Here is an 18787-nt window from a genome sequence, read left to right as displayed (position 1 = left end):
AATTACAGTCACAAAATGGAAGGACAACCACACAATACTGGCAGTCATGGCCTAGCCAAGTTGACACATATTTGGGGGGGGGGGCACAGTTTAGTCCATGACACCAAGCAAAAGAAAGTTGCTATTCCCAGTAGAATTCTGTGTAGCCTTAAAAATTATAAAAAACGTTAACGTGAATCAATGTGGCATCAAGTTAAGTGATACTTGGGGCGTGTGTATTTGTAAATGCCTCGTTAACGCCTGGTGGATATACACCATCCATTAACTTAGATTCTGTCTGAAGAGTGGGTTTAGGAGAAAGAAAGTGTCCTCGAAACTTTTTTTATTTTGCGCATTCCTGGTTTTGTGTTAGAATCTTTTTTTACAGTGAGCATCAATTATGTAATAATAAAAACTGATAGACAGTTTTAAATGAAGATTTGAGACATTATTCTTTCAACAGATACTCAGTTCTGAGATTACAGCATTAGTTCCTATGTTAAAAAAATATTTTAAGTATGTGATAATTGTACAGTAGTCTCCCTTATCTGCAGGGATGCACTCCAAGAACCCAGGCGGATGCCTGAAACTGTGGATAGCACCAAACCCTACATATAGTATGTTTTGTCTTGTCCATACATACCTATAGTAAAGTTAAATTTATAAATTAGGCAGAGCAAGAGATTAGCAACAATGATTCATAATAACATAGAATACCTATAACAATATACTGTAATAAAAATTATGTGAGTGACGGAGTTGGACAGCGTGAGATTTTATCATGCTGTTTAGGGTCGCTATGAGTCGGAATCGACTCAATGGCACTGGGTTTGGTTTGGTTTTTGGCTGGTGTACTCCTTTAACATTTCAGACCTCGGTTGACCAAGGGTAACTGAAACCACGGAAAACAAAACTGTGGATAGAGGGGGATTACTGTATATTTATTTTTAACCATAAAGTGAATGCTCTTCTTACTCCCTGTCCAAAAAAAATTTTATACATGTTTAAAGAGAAGCCAGCAAATTCCAAGGCAGCACGTTTTTTCATCCCTAGGGCGGTGTGTAGGAAACACGAACTCATGCAGTATGATTTGGAAATGGCTGCCCAGGACTTAGCATCCAAGAAGCAGCAGTGTGAGGAATTGGCGACTGGGGTGAGTGCTTTTCCATGTAGCCGTTCGAGTCTCTGGCGTTATTATAGCCGACCTTACGTGGAATGAGATACAGGTGTAATACTCAGGATGCCAGTAGCTTTTGCACGGAAGTAATTTGTAAGTAGCTTTATAATTCTTTGGGATGAAATCTTGGTGTAAGAAGATGTAAGCTATTAAAACCTTGAACGATGTAGTATAGTAAGAAATTTTGCCCGCGTTGCCGTGTGTAATGAATGCCATCTAATTTCTGATTACATCCTAATGAAAAAACATTCTTCTCTGGGATTGAAATAGAGCCTTGTTAGCTTTAATTTTGCAAGGTATTTTATGGCAGATTTTGTTTACTTTGAAAAGCCTTTGCCAATTAGCTCAGTGCATGTTTCCTAACAAGGAGATTTTTGTGTGCTTGATTCTTTAATGCTCATAGTGAGTACTTGTGAAGGGAAGTCCACATCTTATTGCATGAAACTTAGATCTTTTTATGATCAGCCTTGTACTGTCCAGCTCTTCCACTGGAATAAATTAGCTGTCCTGGTGAGAGCACACTTTGTGGAAGTAGTGAAGCAGTGACAGTGCCACCATGTCTTTATCACTTCACAGTTAAAAAGCGCTTTAAGGATCCCGTGGGACAACTTAGTCAATTGGCATAATAGTTCATAACGATAGTGTTCTATGCCCTAGTTTGGTGAGTTGCGCCTAGGGTCTTAAAAGCTTGTGAACAGCCATCTAAGATACAACTATTGGTCTCTACTCATCTGGAGCAAAAGAGAATGAAGGAAATCAAAAGCTCAGAAAAGAAACTAGTCTACAGGACTAATAGCCTACATGAACCACGGCCTCTTCTAACCTTAGACCAGAAGAACTAGATGATGGCTGGCTACCACTTCCGACTGTTCTCACCAGGGACACACACAGTAAGGGTCCCAGGTAGAATGAGAGAAAAATATAGAACAAAATTCAAATCCCTAAAAAAGTCCAGACCTACTGGACTGCTAGAGACTAGAGGAACCCCTGAGATTGTTGCCCTAAGATACCCTTTGAGCTTGGAACTGAAGCTACTCCTGGAGGTCACCTTTCAACCAAATAATAGATTAGCTTATAAAACAAACAATATCACCCATGAAAAATGTGCTCGCTTAAACAATCAACTATATAAAACCAAATGGTCAACATTTACCCAAGCAAAGATGAAAAGGCAAGGAGTAGAAGGGAAGCTAGATCAATGGAAAGACAGCAAACAGAATGGTAATAGCGAGAATGCTGACACGTTGTGAAAATTGTAACCAATGTCACAAAACAATTTGTGTAAGAAGAATTGTTAAAGGGGAACCTGATTTGCTGTGTAAACTTTCACCTAAAACACAATTAAAAAAAATTTTTTTAAGTGCTTTAGAGGAGAAACAGGGAGGTATTATTTAAGGGATACTGAGTTTCTGTCAGGGGTGAGGAAAAAAATCTGGAAGTAGTGGTGATGGCTGCGAACATGGTGAATATAATTAATGTCACTGCGTAAAAAATAGCTGAAATGGCAAATATTTTTTTATATATGTTAGACCACAGTAAAATTTTTTTTATAAAGTGCTTTAGTTTATAAAGTGCTTTTTATATTGTCTCACCACTTGCTACATCTGCAAAAAGTCATAGATGTATCTTGGAAAAGACCTGTGACCATGGAATATGGATAGGCTGGCCCCTGATTTACTTGAAAACTCGGAGGGAATTCCCAGGCCACATTCCAGGAGCTTGGTTCTCTACACGTGGAAGGAAAAATTGTTTTTCTCAGTAAACTCCAGAGAGCAGGGAAATGATAAAGCAGTGAAGCTCGAGGCTGTCCTGCAGCGCTGGGCCTGAGGCATCCTGTTTTAGTAACATGCTCAAGTTTCAGTACTGATTTTAAATATGCTGTTTTAGTTTTGGTTTATTTCCACAGTTGCCTGTTGAATTTTACACATTTTTTATGTCATAGAGTAATTAAACAAATATGACCACCAGTATAAAGTAAGAAATAACTTGCCCAAAACTTCACCTGGGAAGTTTTCTGTTCAGTTGAGAAGCTTGGTTTGAATTGTTTCCCCTTTCTGACTATTTCATATTATTTCAGTGTTAGAGATCGTATTAGAAATCCCTTGGTTGCGAGGCATTTGATACTTCTGTCTGAAGGAGGGGGAAAACGTCAAATGTTTTCTATTCCCTTAATGGCAACAAGTTTGTTTTTTTTTCTACCCCTTAGACTGTGAGAACATTCTCTTTAAAGGGAATGACTACCAAGCTCTTTGGTCAAGAAACTCCGGAGCAGAGAGAAGCCAGAATAAAGGTGCTAGAAGAACAAATAAATGAAGGAGAACAACAGCTAAAATCTAAAAATCTGGAAGGCAGGTAAAAATGCTGAGATGTTTGACAAAGCTGGACTTGCAGACCACATGGGGGGTTGTTTTTATAATAACCCCCAGCTTCATTGGCACCCCTGGATGCCACCTGTTCTTCTAAAATGGAGAGATTGCATTCCTAAGAAACCTTGAGTTACCAAAAATTGTGTTCTAGAAGTAGTTTTTTTAGTGTGGGAAAGAAAGTTTCCATTTCGTAACATTATTTTCTTATACTTTTCATGATTTCTATCCTTTGTGTGTTCCCTCTACCCTGTTCTCCTCCTCATTAAAGAATGCCTGACCATTCTTGAGGGCCCAGCTCATGAAACCTCTAATCCTCTCAGGCGATGATAGTGCTTGGTTCATTGGGCGGTTGGTTGTTCTTGTGACTGTTTCCCTGGCTAAATTTTGAGCTCTTCAAAGTCAATGGCCGCGTCTTTCTCATCTTTTTTTGGTCTCAAAACCTTGCATAGGATTGGCATCAGCGCAAATATTTGCAGAAATTCAGTTCTCAAAGACCTGATATCACTGGCTTATTTCCTTGCTGTTGTTTTCATCTGACAGTCAGTGAGTAGGCCAAGGCAGACCAGGAGTGTATCATTAGTATCTGAGGTGGTTTTGTTAATTTGTAGAACCACTGGCAGCCAATAAGTCAATTTTCACAAAGAGAGGTAAAAAGGTACATGCTTCTAGAATTTGTAAAACTCTAGCTGCCATTTAAAACAAGTGCATGATAAAAAAATGTGATTCGTAATCTATTTTTTCATGAAGATATATGGTTTCTTATGCCCAGGAAGGCATTTCATGTGGTATCTATTAGGCTTGTGAGCTGGTTCAAGGCGCCATCTACATCTGTTTTATAGGAATAATTTAAATGTAGAATCCACGTGACAAAAATATAAATTCCTAAAATGTAGAAGACTGTATTACTGTTTCTCTGCTGCTTTTTCCCCACTATAATTTTTAGGAGGAGAAGAAAAAAAAAAACCCATCTTACATAAGCAGTATCTTTTCTTTGTATGGAGACAGTTAAAAACCAACTTACATGGGAAGTAGTTATATGAATTTATAATACACAGTTTACTTAATTTAAATGAGAATATATGATGACTGCACCTTTTATTTCAGAGAATTTGTAAAAAAAGCTTGGGCTGATATTGAACGCTTCAAAGAACAAAAGAACCGGGATTTAAAGGAGGCCCTCATCAGCTATGCCGTCATGCACATCAGCATGTGTAAAAAGGTAGGTTTGGTTTCCCTGAGGACAGAGGTGTGCTCGGAAGTGCTGACACATTTCTTTGAGACTAAATTCTCTTATTCGGATCAGATAATTCATCATTTTCATTTTTAAAGCCCATTCTTCCCCTCTTTCTGAATGTTTCCCAATTTCTCTACTTACTTTTGAAAGAAGTATGACAACCAAAGTGTCAGTTACTGAGTCTCCACTCATCTAAAGTTCCAAGTTTGTATGCCGCATTGAAAACTTGTATTTGAAAATATCTGCCAACAAGATTACCTTGATAATATGGTATCTTTGGACAGGGCAATAAACTAGCATTTCTAATGGTGATGGGTATACTTTTACTGGGAAATAGCATAATCGTTATTTTGGGGAAATGTGGTTAAGTTTGTTGGCGACAATAAATCCTTCATGTAGCTAATAACCACCCATAGTGAAAGATGTGAAAATTGAAGCTTATTCTTGCGAAAATAAGTGTTTTGACAATGGTGGAAATCTTTCCAAAAGATTTCTTTAATTATAAAATATTTATTGCTCTGGCTGGGATTACAAGAGGATCCCAGACAGAGTGGGAGAAAAACATAGAACAAAAGATCAAATTCATTTAAAAAAGACCAGACTTACTGGTCTCACAGACTGGAGGAACCCTGAGGCTATGGGCTCTGGACGCCCTGCTACCTCAGAATTGAAGCCACTCCCGAAGGTCACCTTTTAGCCAAAGATCAAGCAGGCCTATAAAACAAACAGCAACCTACATAAGGAATGTGCTTCTCAGATCAATCAAGTAAGTATGTGAGACAAAATGGGCAACACCTGACCAAAAAAAAAAGGCGGGAAGGGACAGGAAAACTGGACTAATGAAACTGGGAACCCGAGGTGGAAAGGGGAAGAGTGCTGATATAATGTAGGGATTAAAACCAATGTCACGGAACAATTTGTGTCTACATTTTTGAATGAGAAACTAATATGAGCTGTAAACTTTCACCTAAAGCAAATTAAAAAAAAAAATCTCATAACCTTTTTTTATAACCCACCATCTGCCCGTGTGACTAGCAGTTGATACCAGTACTTTACGTTCGTTTAGCACTTAGAGTTTTTCAAGCGATTTAACACACATTGTCTCAGTAAGTTATATGGTAAGAAGAATTCCCGTACTTATAAAGACCTCCTTAGGGGAAAAAAATCAGAGTCATGTAAACACACATACCCCCTTTTATGCCTCAGTTTACTCTGAAGGTTTGTTTTCTGGCTCAGCCTTCATTTGCCTAGACCTTTTCATTTGTGTTGCTGGCACCAGCAGTAGAGAACAAAGATATTCTGAGATACAGACACCAGGCTGACTCACCAGCTAAGCGGGCTTCCCTTGGGGAGGTGAATTCACGTTCGTGTCTCAGCGAGATCCAAGGTTAATTCCCGTTGCGGACCTTTTGCGTCACTTGAGTTAAAATCATGACCACTTGGTCTGCGAACGTGGAGTCAGTCGCCTGTGTTGTGGTTTGGTGGTATTTGTGTCTCCGTTGCCATCGCCTGTCAGCTCCCACTTCTTTCCTGCTCCCGGGGTGCTTGACATTTCTAGTCTTCTTTCTGATCTGCATTTTTTAATCTCTGCTGGTCTGAGAGATCAGATAACAACGGTGTTTGGAGTTGGTTTTTTCCTATAAAAGACTCATTAAGAAGGTCTTTGTGATTTCCCCCTCACTTCTTTTACAAAGTTAAAATGCAGGACCTTTTATATAAAGGCTCCAGAGGCCCTTTTCTCCCCTCTGTTTAGGGTGAGGTAACGGAAGGTGCTAGAAATTTAATCTCTGAACAAACAAGATTTACTATAATGTGCTTGACATACTGTTGTCCTCCTTATTTCCCAAGAACGGCTCTGTAAGCTTCAGCATGTTTTATTTTCTTAGCTGACTCTACTAGATTTTTATGTTTTTATATAAAGAAAACTGTCCTTTTCTTTAGAAACCTACAATTAAATATAAGAAATCAAGATTAATATCAGTTTTTCTGGGATAAATGTTTTGTATATTTCATCATGTATTAACTTTCATAGTGTCTTATGCTTCTTTTTAATGTCAGCTATTCAAGATGTTAATTGAATATAATCAAATTACTAAGTAACAGTAGTAATAAACCAAACCACCCAAAAGTTGTCATCAAAAGTACTAATACTAGTATTTAAAAAAACAAATAGCATCTCTAAATGTTTATTTTCTTCTTCTTCTTCTTGTTTTGATCAGCCTTTTTGATAGTGACTTATCTCATTTGTTGAACCAAGCAGGTTCAGAGGCTTTAAAAAAATGACTGATTTTTAAGCTACTTTATCTCTGTGGATTTTAAACATTAATTATTATTATAAAAGTAACATGTTCATTGCAAAATTTTCAAATAATTCAGAAGTATTAAGGGAAATTTCCTCCCCCTTCTCCCCCAAATCCCCCTTTGAAAGCTCATCACTGTTAACGACTTTGTGTGTATCCTTCCAGACGTTTTTGTACATGTACAACCGTTTAGATGCGTAAACGATACACTTCTCTCTTCTCCACATAAACAGGATTGCATTACATGTACTATTATTGTGTGGTTATTGTTTTTTCACTTGATGTATCAGCGATATCTCACCATGGAGGCATCTGAGATCTATCTCCTTCTAACAACTGAATAATACTCCATTAGATACTACTTTATCCAGCCAGTCTGAGACATTCTTAAGGATTCTGTTTGTCTGTTTTTGTATTCTGGCAGGGAGGAGGGAAACTAAATGGATTCTTGAATTTTCTATTGTTTGAGGCCTCAATAAATACTGACACAGTTTGATGCTTGAGTATTAAAGAAAAAATTCTTTTTCTATAAATTAGCAGTCATTAGAAAATATGCATCTTGTTTATTGGGAAAAAAAAATTTGTTTCTACTCACTTCCTTAGGTTTTACTGTTCCATCTTTACAAACATGCATTGTTGTTTAAGCATATTACACCATCTATACAGCTTTTTGCTAAATAGACTACCAGAGCCCTGAGGGAGATTCAGTAATTTAGTACATAATTATTTTTTATCAAAAAGTTTAGTTACTAGACTAATATCTAAATAACTCATTAACTTATATTTAATTACTAGACTTAAAAAGTTTTGTTTGTAATATTACACAGAGAAAGTGTGTTTGGTTTATGTGGTATGAGTAAGTGAGTTTGTGACATGAACCTTGTAAATTCACTTTTCCAGATAGAACAGTTTCTCCATTTTGAAGTTAGGCTCATACAAGAATTGTCTTACGTTTTTCAGAAGTGTTAGACATTAGCCTCTGTTAGCCATTGCCAGAAGTAGTGTCACATTTGCTGGACTTCTTGTTAATTATTCCAAAATGCAAAACTTAACGTAGCCGTAATCCAAGTACTTCGGCTTTCAGAATCCTTTCAGAACCGCATTGTAAAGTTCCTTTTGTTTTTAGGGAATTCAAGTTTGGACCAATGCTAAGGAATGCTTTAGCAAGATGTAATCCTGTGAAATGAATTTCTTGAATTTCTCTTCAATCAAAGTGTCCCCAAACAGAAGCACAAGTAAATAAAAGAAATTTAAGTTGCTACCCAGTCTACACAAAAGTATAAAATAAGTTGAGTAAATTCAGCTTCCTTCAACCTGATTGTAGTTGTGTTACTATAGCACAAAAAAGGATGTATTTTAATGAAGATTAAATACTGTAATTAAGGTTTTGGGGACTGGTGCTGATTCCAAAAGGTTAATTTGATAATACACACTAACAGATTGTTGATCCGGCCTCTGAACCAGTGACTGAATGTCAGGATGTTAGCTAATTTCTAGATGCTTATTTCAACGCCAACTGTTTCAGATCGGTAATACAGGGATTCTTTTCCTAAGGCTGAATTCCTCTCCTGGTAAGATTCACCATTCTGTTATAGGGGGTTATTTTCCTTGCCTTATAGTTGAGCTATTTGGTTTGATAGAGCTCAGCAGAAACTTAGTGGGAAATCTAAGGTTTTCTGCCACATTCGCTGATGCCCCCTATAACATTTGCATACACTAGAAAATGCCTTCAATTTGTGTTTTACCCGAATTTTGATACTGGTCAGAAATTTTATACTGCCAACAAAGACGACTCAACTTCTCAGACGTATAGTGGGATACGTTGTTATGATCCAGAAATCACTATTTAGAAAGTTTGAATTGAGTATGTTACATATAAGAATTCAATCCTTCTCAAGTAATTGTTCACCTCAGTGAAGAGCCTGAATTTACTCTGCTTGGCTCTCTACACGTGGCATTTCAGGGTACGAGACGCAGCATTTCGGTGTATGAGATGTGTGTAGTAAACAATGTGTGTTAGTATCTTCCGTATTAACATCCTTCTCTTCTGTTGCTTGGCTTTGGTTTTTGTAAAGATAAATTATATTGTTTCTTTTTTTTTTAATGTGTCTGTTTTTGTGGTATATGTTCAAAAGTCAAGCATTCTTTGTGAGCTTCGCAGAATCTTAAATGTATACTCACTGTTTCTAATTATGTAAAAAACCCAGTTTAGCATTTGACTTTTCTACGTGTTTAAAATGTTACTGGATTTTTGTGCTGTTTGCCAAACTTATACAATAAATAAATGAAGTATTGTGCTGATTTTTATGATTTTTATTTTAACAAGATGATCCATACATATTAGTATCTGATCCCCTGTGAGAAAATAATACATGTCATATTTTTTTTTTCAATGAAATCCAAGGATCTGTGTTATTTTCTAGAAGCTAATATGTTTTACAAGGAGCCCTGGTGGCACAGTGGTTAAAGTGCTTGGCTGCTAACTGAAACGGTGGTGGTTTGAACCCACCAGCTACTCCTTGGAAGAAAGATGTGGCAGTCTGCCTCTGTAAAAGATTTACAGCCTTGGCGACCCTATGGGACAGTTCTCCTCTGTCCTGTACGGCTGCTACGAGTCGAAATTGACTCGAGGGCAATGGGTTTGGGTTTTGTTTTGTTTTTTTTTTAATAAGTTTTAAAGCTGTTTAATTGTATAAATTTGTATTACACAGAAATGTTGGTTTTTAAAAAGTAAGATGCTGAAATGAGATTCAATGTTTAATATTACTAGGTTTTTTAAAAAATATAGAACAGAAGAAAAAGTCATCTGTATGGATACACATTTTATTCCATTGACTCGTGTGTCATCTTGTGACTCTTTCCACTTGGCATTTTAAAATCAAAAGGCTTCTCTCCCCACACTAACTTTACACTAAATGTAAAACGTGTTAGTTTTTTTCTACTAGCTGACTTAATCTGAGAAGGCTATTGTTACCAATGTTTTAAAATGATGAACTTTTAAAAAATATTATTGTCTCCAAAATATATAAATATACCCTTGGCTATATGTATATTTAACTGGGAAGATCTTGACTTGGGTGGATTTTGAAAAATTGGACACCAAAAGTTGTCACTGAGTAGCTTAGGATAAAAATTGAGGAGTAGCTTTTAGTCTTTAAGTTTAAAAAACAAGTCTCATTTGATAACACAGTCATTCCTTTAGGAAAAGCTCTTAAAGGAATTTTATGATGGAAATCATGTTTGGTTCTATCCAGAATAAGTATATAGAAAATACGCTATATGCAATAACCCTTTTCACTGTTTAAAAATTTGAAATCAAAATGAATTAATGGATGGGTTAATTCTCCAAAGATAAATATAAAAAATAATACGAGCAATGTTATGAAGAAAAACGACTCATTAAATTAATGTAAATACTTAGAGGAAGTTTTTATCTTGACGATGTACTAATGATGCAGTTGGTATGGCATACAGTTAAATAGGGTAGTCAGCACATTAATATTAGCTGAAGTCATGTTTAAACCTTCCTTTACATCCAGAAATTTGAGTGTGAATGAATGAGTCACTGGTAATTACAGCATACAAAACAGCAACTAGAAGGTTCTTAAAATTCAAGCATCTTTAGAATAAACAGACACCCAGCTTTGAATAGAATGGAAAATCGTTATGTACCAGGAATACTAAGCTTTTTATATCTTTATAATCTTTTGATTCATATGCGTACTCAACTTCCTGGGTGGTAGTTACTGATTCTCCTAAAAAGTTTTCCCTAAAAAAAAGTATTAGAGATTTCTTTCAAGATTGTGTAACCCAGAGAAATAAAAGAATAAAAGGCCAAAATTAGTAGAATTGTACTTGCTTTCTAAATTTACAGCTTTAAATATTTTATATTTGAGTAGAAGAAAGGCCTGGCTTCCCCTTTGAGAAGCTAGGGGGGAAATGAGCAAATTAAATCCAAAGTAGAAGAAAGGAAATATTAAAGGTAAGAGTAAAAATCAATGATGCAGAAAACAGATAAGCAATAGAGCTAACAAAACCAGGGGTTGGTTCTTTGAAAAGATCAGTAAAGTTAATAAACCACTGGCAAAGCTGGAGGAAAAAGAAAAAACACAAATTATCCCTATAAGGAATGAAATAGAGGATGTTATTACAGGTCCTATAGGCATCAAAAGGGTAATAAGGAAATAATATGAACAATGTTAAACCAATAAATTAGATGAAATCAACAAATTCCTTGGAAAATACAGCTTACTTAAACTGATACAAGATGAAGTAGAAAAGCTGAGTAGTCCTATATCAAAGAAATTTATGATTAAAAAAAAATATTCCTATAAGGAAACTCCAGACCATCGAACATTTAAGAACGAAAAAGTTATAACTCAACAAAAACTTTCAGAAAATTGGAGAGAATACTTTCTTCTCAGCCCTTTTTATGAAACCAGTATTATCACAGTACTAAAATTGGATAAAGACATTTTGAGAAAACAAAGTGACAAATCTAGCAGTGGAGCTCTTAAACCGTTTACACCACCGGGGACTCTAGAATTACCCTATGACCCAGCAATTCCTCTTCTGGGCGTATACCCAAAAGACTTGAAAGCAGTGATCCAAACAGATACTTATACACAATGTTCACTGCAGCAGTGTCCACAACAGCCAGTGTCCATCAACAGGAATGGGTAAACAAAATGTGGTTCTATCCGTACAATGGAATGTTGTTCAGCTGTAAAGAGAAATGGAGTCCTTACACCTACTACAACATGGATGAGCCCTGAGAACGTGCTGAGTGAAATAAATCAGATACAAAAGGACAAACGTCGTATGACCTCACTTACATGAAATACTCAGAATAAGCAAATGCATAGTGACAGAAGGTTATTCGTGGTTATCAGGGGGTTGGGTGTGGGGGGGCAAGAATGGGGAGATGTTTAAGGGGTGCTGTGTTTGGGGGGATGAAAAAGTTTTGGAAGTTTATGGTGGTGATGGTTGCACAATGTGATGAATATCATGAATGTCTCTGAATCGCACACTTAAGTGACAACTTTTATATGTATTTTACCACAATAAAAAATTTAAAAGTAAAAACATGCCCTTTATAGAAAAAACAAATATTGCGAGTTGCAAGACAAATAGTTACATCATAAGCCTTTTTTTGTTTTCTTTTAAAGAAAAGAGGATTGATTATGTCTGTCTGTATCTATATATTTGTGTATGCTTAAAAATGCCTGGTAAGGTGAGCGACAGCTGTGTTCAGGGCGTGAGTGGGCGGTTGATTAGAACAACAGACTTTTACTTGTTCCTGTATGTATTTCGGCACTGGTGAAATTTTAACGCCAGTATTTATTACCAAAACAAACAAACTCCTTACTGTCAAAGTTGATTCCGACTCATAGTGACCCTATAGGACAGAGCAGAACTGCCCCATAGAGTTTCCAAGGAGCGCCTGGCGCATTCGACCTGCTGACCTTTTGCTTAGCAGCCGTAGCACTTAACCACTACACCACCAGGATTTCCCCAGTACATATTACTTATAAAATAAAAACCTAATTTTTAAAAAAGCATAGGTAAGAAATAATTACCAAAAAAAGGAAGATCATCTATAAAAATAACACCCCATACCTGCAGGTTATAGGAATAATATTTGTAAAAAGATGTATCACTATATACCAAACTGCTTTGGAGTCATAAAGGAAAACCACAGTCAACTACCTCAGACAACCTGATAGGAACGTCTCAGAATTGGCTGCATGTACGAGACAGTGGGATGCGCTGGAAGTAACCGTGGACACGGGTGATAAAAGTGACAAAGCACACATCTTCTCTCCCAGAGTGGCTCCCACGGGGGTTTTAGCCAAAGAAATTCAAGACAGAAGATTAAAACAAATAAATATCAGAAATTAGGTTATTAGCAAAACATGATTGGGATGAGAGGGCAGTGTTTTCATCTGTCCCGCTCCCATTATTAATACACAATTTCATAAAATTATAGGTCGTAATAGCCATGGTGAGGCACACAGTGTGCCTGACAGAAATGCTGCTTCTGGCATAAATTCTGTGATGACAACGGAGAAAGGACTAGTGTAAGGCATAGCCAATTCCAAATATGTATAATAAACATGTAAAAATCATCCCTTTTCCTCCTAATATTTATAAGAAGTAGAAGAAAAGGTAGAGAATAATTTTAAACAATAAGCACATAAAGAGAAAGGAAAGACAAATTCTGCTCCCCTGTCCCCACCCAGGGAAGGAAAGAGGTCAAATCAAAGACCCCATAGTATTAGAAACAAAAAAGATAGAAGACACACCAATGTCTTGTAGATTGTGAAATTCATACTTAACATTTCAATGTTAAAAAATTTTTTTTAAGTTTATCTATGAAGATGGCAGAGCCCAGTGGTGTAGAGCCTGGCTGCTAACCAAAAGGTCCGCAGTTCTAATCCACCAGCTGCTCCTTGGAAACCTTATGGGGCAATTCTGCTCCGTCCTATAGGGTCACGATGAGTTGGAGTCAACTTGATGGCAATGGGTAGGTAGGTAGGAATGAAGATAGTAAAAAAAAAAATTTTTTTGAGTTGTGTACATTAAAAGTTGTGTCCTGTCTCTCTTGTTTCCTGAACTTCAGTCCTCTGATCTCTCCACAGGGGTGACAATGTTATCAGTTTCCTCTGTATCTTTGCAGAAATAGTCTATCATATACTGGTGTACACACATGTACACATACACACAAATGGACGCATACAGTACATATTTAACATGTCTTGACAATGGGTCCGCATCAACACTTTTGCTTCATCCTGTCTGGCTGTGTGAAATTCTACTGTATGACAGTGGTTTCCAGTTTGGGGCTATTACAAATGATGACGTGATGAATATCCTTGTCTCTGCTCCTATGGAGGGTAAATTTGATGCGAATTTTTAAAAATAAGGTTTGTATCCTACAGGCAAGGGTACATAGTATACTTCCCATGATGTTGTGTAAAATTCATATTGGAATTCCAGTTTGAGCATGTGGTTCAGGAGAAAAAGTTAGCTCTTGATTATGTGGGAGAGGCTATCCCGGGAGGATTTTTGTGTGGAGACTCTGGCTGAACCCCTCACCACAGGCTCAGTCAGGATGGGACTGAGAGGCGGACACAGTGTCAAGTAACAACCAGGGAGCAGCTGAAGGGTGGGGCCGGGCAGGGTGGGGTGTGGGAGGGCTGTGTGTTCTACTACACGTGTGTCTAATTACATTCCCATCTAGTTATAAAATAATTCGACAATGACCTACCATTTGGAATTGCCTACCTCTCATCTCCCCTTGAGCATAAGACTATTTTGTTCAAAAAATGTATTTTGAAATTGTTGAATTGGTGTATGTTCTGCTGTGTATATTCTCAACAACAGCAAAAATAAAATACACTTTAAAAAAGTGTATTTTGAAAGGCTATCAAAAACACAGAAAAGTGATCAGCAGAACATTGAGGCTCCAAAATGACAGGAAATTCAGGGCCAAACACAGTTTAAGAAAGGATTTGAACCCACTGAAAGCTGGTATGGGCCACCTTGGACATTAGTACCTGGTTGGTAGTCCCTGTGCTGAAGGAGCCCTGGTGGCACAATGGGTGAGCAGTGGGCTGCTAACAAAAAGGTGGGCAGTTTGAATCCACCAGTAGCCCTGTGGGAGAAAAGACCTGGCAATCTGCTTCTGTAAAGATCACAGCCTAGGAAACCCTATGGCGCAGTTCTGCTCTGCCCTATAGAGTCTCTATGAGTCAGAATCAACTCAATGGCACACGACAACAGCCTTGTACTACCGGCCCGAAGGATCCTTTCCCTGCTCCTGAGCTTCCAGCTTGGAGAAAGAGAAAGTGATGGAGATTTTCTCTAAAAGGGCAGAAGTAATGTGAGAACAAACTATTGTTAAGTGTCTTTGAGCTGACAGATTTTCCACTCATAGTAACCCCATGTGACAGAGTAGAACTGCCCCATAGGGCTTTCATAGGCTGTAATCTTTATGGGAGCAGATTGCCAGGGCTTTCTCCGGAAGAGCATCTGGGTGAGTTCCAACTACCAACCTTTTGGTTAGCAGCTGAGCACTTCATCATTGTGCCACCAGGGCTCCTTGAGAACTAACTAATACAGTACAATCAAGCACCTGGTGCCCAGAATGAAGGGAAGATTCCATCTGGGGCCACCAAGCAGATAATGCTTCCCAGAGGATGGTGGAGAGCACTGAGTGGCTAGGTGTGTTTATGGGTAAAGGGCCAAGGCATTTGTTATCTCAAAATCAACTACCTCATAGTAACTACTGAGCATAATTAATGTTAGAAATGAATTTTCAGTGATGAAATTTATGGCTTTACTAATTAGCATATTGGGTGTTAGAAATGGACTTTCACTGATAACATTAGTGGAATTCAAAATATGTAGATTGGAGATTCTGACTCATGAAGTTTTGGATGGGGCCTGAAAATGCACATTTTTTGAAAAATGTCCCAGCTGATTCCAGTGAATAACCAAATTGAAAAGTTGGAGGTTCGAGTCTACCCAGAGTTGCCTTGAAAGAAGGGCCTGGTGATCGACTTCTGAACCATCAGCCATGGAAAACCATGTGGAGCACAGTTCTGCCCTGACACACATGGGTCCTCATGAGTCAGAGTCTACTCAGCAGCTGGTGGTGGTCCTGGTGGATGGACAGAGGCAGTAGGAACAGTGACCATCTGTCATGGGTTGAACTACGTCCCCCAAAAATGTGTGTATCAACTTGGTTAGGCCACGATTCCCGGTATTGTGTGGTCGTCCTCCATTTTGTGATTGTAATTTTATGTAGAGAGGATTAGGGTGGGATTGTAACACCACCCTTACTCAGGTCACCTCCCTGATCCAAGGTAAAGGGAGTTTCCCTGGAGTGTGGCCTGTACCACCTTTAATCTCTCAAGAGATAAAAGGAAAAGGAAGTAATCAGAGAGTTGGGGACCTCCTACCACCAAGAATGCAGCATCAGGAGCAGAGCGTGTCCTCTGGACCTGGGATCCCTGCCCCTGAGAAGCTCCTTGACCATGAGAAGATTGAGGACAAGGACCTTCCTCGAGAGCCGATAGAGAGAGAAAGCCTTCCCCTGGAGGTGATGCCCTGAACTTGGACTTACAACCTACCAGACTGTGAGAGAATAAATCTCTTTGTTAAAACCATCCACTTGTGGTATTTCTGTTATAGCAGCACTAGATAACTGAGACACCATCACTCTGGGGGTTGGTTCTAAATGACACATCCCATGTCCTTCCTTGCCTTCTCGACATGGTGGGTTGCAGTTGAAGTACTTCCCAATGTGGCTTAAGGTCATGGATGTGGTGATGAGTTCACTCTCAGACATGTTGAGCTTGGTGTACATGAGAACTTCTTGTCAGGAGGCAGTTGGGTGTGCAGGTCTGGAACTCAGAAGAAGAGTCTTGACTGAAGATGGGCTCTGGATGAAAAGTTAACCTTGGCAATGAATGAAGTCGAAGTCACCGAGGGGAGCAGGCAGAGTGAAAAGAGACCCAAGGATGAAACTATGTGTGACTATGGAAATGACCATTATCACTGTCTTTTCCCCACCCTCAACACATTCTGATAAGCATTGGGCTTTATTTCCATCTTAATCTATATGTCCATTGCCTTTTGTCCTCCATTACTGCTTTCCTCCCCCATCTGCTCTTCTCCCAGTTCCTTCAGCTGTTGTTGTCATGCCTTCCAGACCCCTCCCCACTGAGCTGGTGTTACCTGGAAGCATCTGGTTTGGAGGATCTTTCTCAAAACTCAACAACCAGAATTGAGCTTGACTTTCTAGAGGTAAGTCAGACATCAGAGTGATGCAGGATGGTTGCTCACTCCTGGTGGCAAAACTCTGTGCCCATTGGTACCACTCAGTTCCCATCAGCAAACTACAGATACCACTGTGTGAACTGGGGTATCTTCACTGTTCCCCTAACACCCCTAAAATGTTAAGAACCACACTTACATTTTAAAAATATAATTGTCCTATCCTTGATGCACAATTTATATATTCATACTTACATATATACATATACACAAACCCAGTGCCATCAAATACACAAGAGAGGATTGGCTACTTTCTCATTAGGACTTCTTAGCATATCAGTAACATTGGTTAAGCCTATAGAAACAGCAGTGTTATCCTTGTGTTAATGTGTTGGTTAAGTGGAGGTGACTGAAGAATTCTGGCTCTGTTGCCCCAAGCCCTGATGGCAACTCTCTTGTGAGGGCTTAATTCCTGGTCCATGGCTCAGCAATGCTCCGAATTCCTCCTTTGCTTCCTTCCCCTTCTAAGCAGCCCTGGAAAATCAATTGAAAGATATCATCCTCCAGTTGAGAACTTACTCAGCTGACCCTTGATATAGAGCCAGTTCTTCCAACGATGGATACCAGAATCACTAGGAATGAGTTTAGGGATGATTTCTCCTCATTTTAAAAATGAAGAAACTGAGGACCAGAGAGGGGAAGCCATTTGCTCAAGGGCATAGAGCCCGTTGGTGCAGATTCCTGATTTCTGGACCAGGGCTCCTCCAGTTAAGTATTCTCTCTATTTTTCTCGTGAGCAAATGGACCTGTGTGGCTTGCCCAAGCCTCTTTGGTTATCACATGCCACCTTTGGATTGTCTTTAACTGAGTAGCCAGGGAGCAGATACAGGAAGGGGGCTGAAGCAAGGCCTGATACCAGGTCAGAGGGGATGTTTAGAGTGGTCTTTGGGGAAGACCCAGAAAGGCAATTGGCTAAAATGAAGATTTGGGATAGACACTGCTTTTCAATTATCCAGGAACTTTGGATAGTTAACACTGCATACACTTCTAGAGTTCCCTCCTAAACCTGAGGTTGTGTATGTGACACCTTGGCACGGTGAACAGGAAGCCACTGATACCTGTGCTTAGCAGGTGGCCTGAGCCCCAGGGAACCTGGGTGTGAGCTGGGTCACACAGCATGGGCTGGACCGAGCCCTGGGAGTTTTTGGTCCTGCTTTGCTTGGCTCAGCTTGTGGGGAGACCCTCAAAGGCTTTTTAGGGGCACCTGTAGAGGATGGGGGAAATGTTCCTTCAGGAGTTGGCAGAGCCTGGGGAGTCCTGTGACCTTCCCACCCACAGCTAGCTCGCCAGGCCTGCCTGACACTGGAGCTCCGGACAGCTTCTTTTCGGGCCCAGCTCATGTTCCTCTCTGAAGGACATGCCCTGGCTTGGTGGTAACCATAGACCCCTGTCTCCCGTTAGAGACAGAAACTGAACCATGGGTTTCGGTAGGGCCCCTGGATATTCATGACAGGGTGAGTGCCCGGAAGCAGGCTGACTGAGAGAACCCTGTATTGTGGAGAGCAAGGGATGTAAATTCTGGGAGGCTAATTGCGGCTCCCGGAACCCACTTGCTTTTGTTGTGTCAGGGCCGTTGGACCTTGCCTGAGGCCAGCTCAACCCCCAGCATGAGAACAGCTTATCCTTTCATTCACCTCAGTCATACCCTCCTCTGGGGGACCTTCCCTGAGCACCTAATTGAGGCCACGGACTCCTTGTGGTAGAATTTAGCACCACGTACTGAAATTGCTTTACATGTGTGTATGTGGACAAGTTTTGTTTATTGTGCTTTAGGTAAAAGTTTACAAATCAAGTCAGTCTCTCATACAAAAATTTATGTACACCTTGGTGTGTACTCCTAGTTGCTCTCCCCCTAATGGGACAGCACACCCTTCCTCTCCACCCTGTA

The 18787-nt window shown here is 39.2% G+C and overlaps 1 protein-coding gene across 3 annotated transcripts in view; it reads left to right on the top strand.

The window, feature by feature from the left end:
- Nucleotides 1-18787, top strand: part of SNX4 (sorting nexin 4) — a 119266-nt gene that overhangs the window by 59466 nt on the left and 41013 nt on the right. Inside the window, exons 11-14 of one of the 3 annotated variants that reach the window (XM_049878879.1) lie at nt 1033-1132; nt 3363-3508; nt 4627-4741; nt 8183-9361. In XM_049878879.1, coding sequence (XP_049734836.1) covers nt 1033-1132; nt 3363-3508; nt 4627-4741; nt 8183-8230 — 409 coding nt within the window. In that variant the 3' untranslated portion in view covers nt 8231-9361. The other 2 variants (XM_049878887.1, XM_049878870.1) reach the window with 2 other exon arrangements.

Source organism: Elephas maximus, chromosome 1 (assembly GCF_024166365.1).
Source record: "Elephas maximus indicus isolate mEleMax1 chromosome 1, mEleMax1 primary haplotype, whole genome shotgun sequence".
In the NCBI taxonomy this organism is placed as follows: domain Eukaryota; kingdom Metazoa; phylum Chordata; class Mammalia; order Proboscidea; family Elephantidae; genus Elephas; species Elephas maximus.
This window is presented reverse-complemented; position numbering and strand designations above follow the sequence as displayed.